This window comes from Dipodomys ordii, unplaced genomic scaffold (genome assembly GCF_000151885.1).
Source record: "Dipodomys ordii isolate 6190 unplaced genomic scaffold, Dord_2.0 Scaffold11, whole genome shotgun sequence".
Taxonomy (NCBI): domain Eukaryota; kingdom Metazoa; phylum Chordata; class Mammalia; order Rodentia; family Heteromyidae; genus Dipodomys; species Dipodomys ordii.
This window is the reverse complement of record NW_012267227.1, coordinates 3,729,844-3,734,667: the sequence shown is the minus strand read 5'-3', so window position 1 is coordinate 3,734,667 and position 4,824 is coordinate 3,729,844. Positions and strand designations below refer to the sequence as shown.

The 4,824-nt window shown below is 52.4% G+C and overlaps 1 protein-coding gene across 1 annotated transcript in view; it reads left to right on the top strand.

Moving 5' to 3' along the window:
• Positions 1-3,401: 3,401 nt before the first annotated feature.
• Usp3 (ubiquitin specific peptidase 3) overlaps positions 3,402-4,824 on the top strand; it is a 74,642-nt gene continuing 73,219 nt past the window's right edge. The window contains exons 1-3 of the mRNA XM_013009929.1: positions 3,402-3,547; positions 3,896-3,935; positions 4,699-4,763. Of these exons, the coding sequence (XP_012865383.1) occupies positions 3,402-3,547; positions 3,896-3,935; positions 4,699-4,763 (251 nt within the window). The remainder of the gene's footprint in view (positions 3,548-3,895; positions 3,936-4,698; positions 4,764-4,824) is intronic.

The window sequence follows — 4,824 nt, the reverse complement described above, 5'->3', positions numbered from 1 at the left end:
CCACTTCAGGCTTTTTTCTTTTTGCTTATGTGGTGCTGAGGAATCGAACCCAGGGCCTCAGGCATGCAAGGCAAGTGCTCTACCACTGAACCACCTTCCCAGCCCTCGGAGATTTTTTTATCTCCAATTAAAGGGTGGAAGTAGAGTACCAGCCTAGAGGAAAAAAAGCCAAGGGAGAAGGCTAGGGCCTGAGTTCAAGTCCTAGGGTAAGCACTCTCTCCCTCTCTCTCTCCCCCTCCCTCCCTCTCTCTCTCTCTCTCCCCCTCCCTCTCTCTCTCCCCCACCCCACTTTCTCTCTCTCTCTCTCTCACACACACACACACAAACCAAGAAGCTTAAGTTAAAGGATGAAGACTGGTGACTCAAACACCCATGTTTGAGTTTTTATTCTATCAGATGGGAGCCAGTGAAGAATTCTTAGCCGGGAGAGGAGTGGGAAAGTGAGGGAGGGCTTGCTGGAGTCTCTGCCTACCCCTATTCCCTTCCTCTTTTTCTGCTGTTGGGGATTGAACTCAGAGTCTTTGGTGAGAAGACTATACCCCAATTATCCGATTCATTCATTGAACAGTTACAGAGGCCTTGCCACACAGCAGGCTGAATTCCAAGAATCGGCAATTGGGCAAGGCTTTAGCACTGGCCAGGCCATGTTCTCACCCAGGAGACTGGCAATAGATAAACAAGGCAACAAAGAATTTTCAAATAAATACTGCCAGGAAAATAAAACCTGGTGGCAGAAGCGTCCCTGAGAGGCTGCTCCCCAGTGCCACACCAAAGTTACAAGTCTCTCCTGGAAACTTTGTTGCTATTATTAAGTAGTTATACAAAGAGGTTACAGGTAAAGAATACAAGGCTTCTTGGACAATATTACTCCTCTTAGTTGCTCTTGTCACCCCTCCCCTCCACCCAGGAATCTTTGTTCCAAGGGAAAAAAGTAGCTGGTAAATAATTAAACCAGCTTGGTGGGTATTTCCAGCTAGCCTTACCCAAATAAGGGATGGTAAGGCTATAATTCTTGCTCAAGGACTACAGATTTCAGTGAAAAGTCTCCAGTCTTGCTTGGAAAGGTCATAGTAACCTTGAGACCTTTCTTGGCCTTCCCTTTCCCACCTCCTAAATCCACACCCCCCCCACACACGAGATAAAAGGAGGAAAAAGTGGGCGCTGGTAGTTTGTAATGCATGTGGACACACTTTAGAAAAACCACTTTTGAAAGCTGGTATTATTAAAATTGTGCCTTTCTCCCTAGTGGGAAAAAACAAATGCACACTTCAAAGAAAAACAAAGATAAAACAACAACAACAAAAACCCCAAAACAGACCCACAAGTGTGAGGCCCTGCTGAGGTTTTGGCAGGGCCCTGGAGCCGGGGCCAGGTGCATCACCAATCAGGGTGGGCTGGTTTGGTTAGCTGGGGTTCCTTGGGGCTAGAGCAATGCTGGCCAAGAACAAAAAAAGCGATCGTTGTATTAAATGCAGCTGCAGAAGGAAGCTACTGAAAAGGCAGATTCCTAGCCTGCGCCGTGCTCTGCCTGCTTTAGACACATCTACTTGTTTTTTGTTCTCCCCCCCCCCCCAACCACTTTGCTATGAACACTTGCTGTGTTAGGGCAGTGTAGAAAGCCCAGGAGAGCTCAACTTCTTTGGTTTGACTGCTGAGAGTCAGGGATTTCTGCCATCAGGAGCCACTAAATGAAGGCCCCTGTTCTAAGAGGCTTTTTAAATTAAGGTGAAGGAAAGAAGATACTATATATATATATATATATATATATATATATATATATATACACACACTATATATAAATAGTGTATATATATACTATATATATAGTGTGTGTATATATATATAGTGTATGTATATATATATATACACACACCACACACACACACACACACACACATATATATATAAAATAGTATTTTTTTTAAGTAGCTTACACCATTCCCAATCTTTTTATTTATTTGGCCATGGAGCCTGAACTCTGGGCCTGGGCGCTGTCCCTCAGCTCTTCGGCTCAAGGCTAGCGCTCTACCACTTGAGCCACAGCACCCCTTCCAGCTTTTTCTGCTTATGTGGTGCTGAGAAATCGAACCCAGAGCCTCATGCATGGCAGGCAAGCACTCTACCACTGAGCTACCTTCCCAGCCTCCCACCCACTGAATGCTTATTTACTGGACACCCTCGGAAACCAGGCAGACTTGTTTGCTACCATTAGGGCCTTCCAAGGGGAAGACAGACATTAAACAAATAATTACATACACGAAGAATGTTTTTTCTAAGGCACATTTGAAAGTCAGCTTTGGGGGGGGGGAAGTCTAGGGTGTGACACATCCCTTTACAGCTACGGAGGTAAGAAGAGGGCAGGGTGGAGCAGGGTCAAGAAAGGCAGGAAGAAGGAAGTGATGTTCAACTGGAGGTTCAGGAGATTAGCAAACAGTTCATAAGAGGGTAGGAAAAAAGTAACCCAGTATGAAAGAATTGTAGTACGCATGCTCCTTGGCTCAGTGAGGGACTAGATACTAAGTGGGAAGGTGTCCAGAGGAGAAATAAGGCTGATTAAGCCAGACTTTTAAGGTTATAGGAGAAGGGCGGAACAGCTTGAACAAAGGTCAGATTGTACGGTTAATCCTCCTCGCTTTTCCCAGGGTAGCAGCCCTCACCTGGTGTTACTTAAATGAAAAACAGAAGCTGGGCCCATATCTGTAATCCCTTCTACTCTGGAGGTTGAGATCTGCAGTTGGAAGCTAGAAGCTAGTCAGGGCAGGAAAGTCTGGGAGACGCTTATCTCCAATTAATTAACCTGATATATATATATATATATATATACACCAGGAAGTGGAGGTGTGGCTCAGGTGGTAGAGGAGTAACTTGGAATGAAAAGGGGCAGTGCTTAGGTTCTGAGTTCAAGCCCAGTACTGACACTGACACACACACACACATACAAAACACCTATGATTTCTCAAGTACCTACAATGTGATGTAAATTCTCACATCTTCTGTTACTTTTCTAGTTTTTAGGTGAAGATAAAGGCTTGGGAGGACTAGAAACACTTGCTCAGGTTGGCAAGGGTTAAGGTGTCTGTGCCTGGCTTCCTGTTCACCACCGCAGGAACAGATCCAATCTTTGGTCCAACAGCGATCAAATAAATTTGGTAAGCCATGTATGTATGTGTACGTGTGTGTGTTTGGATTGAGGAATGCAAAGCACCCTGGGCAGCGGTGTCCTAGGGAGGTGGACACCATTAGAGATAGTGGGGTGGAGTCCACAGAGAAGAGCGCCTAAAGGGGTGACCCAGGACTGCACAGGGGAAGGGTAGGAGAAATAGAAGCCAGGCTCTAACCACTACTCAGCCCTGCCCAGTTAATCATTTCCTGACCACCCTCCTCTGGTCCCCACTCACAAGATGGCGACATCAGTATCTCCACCCCACCCCACCCCCTTGGCTGGCCTTCTGCCCGTGACTCCTTTTCCTGAATGTTCGAGGAGTCCCAATTTTGGAGGCTATGTGTGTCCTAATAGTCTAATAGACACCCTCAAGGCCGTGCCCCGGTGAGATCACCGGGCCCTCTGGGGTGTAAGCCGGACCCCAGTGGAGCCCGGAGGCCTGCCCTTTCCAAACAAACAAACAAAAAAAAAACACATCGGTGAGCCCGGGGTCCACAATCCGCGGGGGTTGGCAGCTGGCAGACTCGGGCGATCCCTCTCCTCCGAGATGCACAGGGCGCGGTGGCCGCGGCGGGCAGTGCGTGGCGAGGTTTAAGTTAGGTGCTTTGCGGGGCAGAGAGCGCCCGGCTGGGGCGGGGGCCGAGCAGGTGCCGGGTCCCCTCCATCGGGGTGGGTGGGGGGGACGGGAGGGGGGTTCGCTCCGCAGATCCAAGCTCATGACTTCTCTTGCAGCGGCGGGCGAGGCGTGAAGAAGTCCGCCGACGTGCGGGAGGTGAGGAGGCCGCGCGTGGCAGGGTCCACACCCGCGTCCGGCGGACTCCGCCACGAGTTCAAGACCCAGACCCGGCTCCAGAGCGAGCACACTTGCAGCCACCCGTGCCCTGGGACCCACGCGGCTGGCCGCGCACCCCGGCCTCACCCCGGCGCAGAGTGGGGGTGGCCACACAGCCGAGTCCGTCCCGACGTTTATTTTCCTTCCCCCTTAGGCAGGAGGGTGGGGAGGGGGCAGATTTTCTACCACGAAGCCTCTCGCGGGAAATCAAACTCCACACACTACACGGGGCCGGTCTCCTCTGCAGGCGTGTCCCCCCCCGGCTGGGGTACCCACCCCGGTCCCGGGTCAGGATGAGCCGCGGGGCCACCGAGTTGGCAAAGTGACTTCCACGAAGCGCCGCGCGCGCGCGCGCGCGCCGGGACCCCGCCCTCTCCGGGGCGGAGCCTACGAGGGGCGGAGCCTGCGCGGGGGCGGGGCCACCTTGGGAAGGCGGAAGCCTCCAGTCTAGAGACGGACGCAAAACCCGGTTCCGGATTACACGTTCTCTGGAGCGGGGCGCCGGGAGACGGCAGGCGGGAAAACCCGGCGCCCGGAAGCCCTTGCTTTCTTTGACGCAAAGGCTCGGGACTTAGCCGCCGTCTGCCCGAGAGCCCGGCGAGAAGCGACCCCAGACGGAGCCTCTGGAAGCCCTGCGCCCGGCAGCCTCGGTCCTCCCTGCCGCCGTACTCGTGGCCATGGAGTGTCCGCACCTCAGCTCTAGCGTCTGCATCGCTCCGGACTCCGCCAAGTTCCCCAACGGCTCCCCGTCGTCCTGGTGCTGCAGCGGTGAGTGCGGTCCCTGGGAGCCGGCCGGCCGCGCACCCGAGGCCCCGGCTCTGCCAGGCCT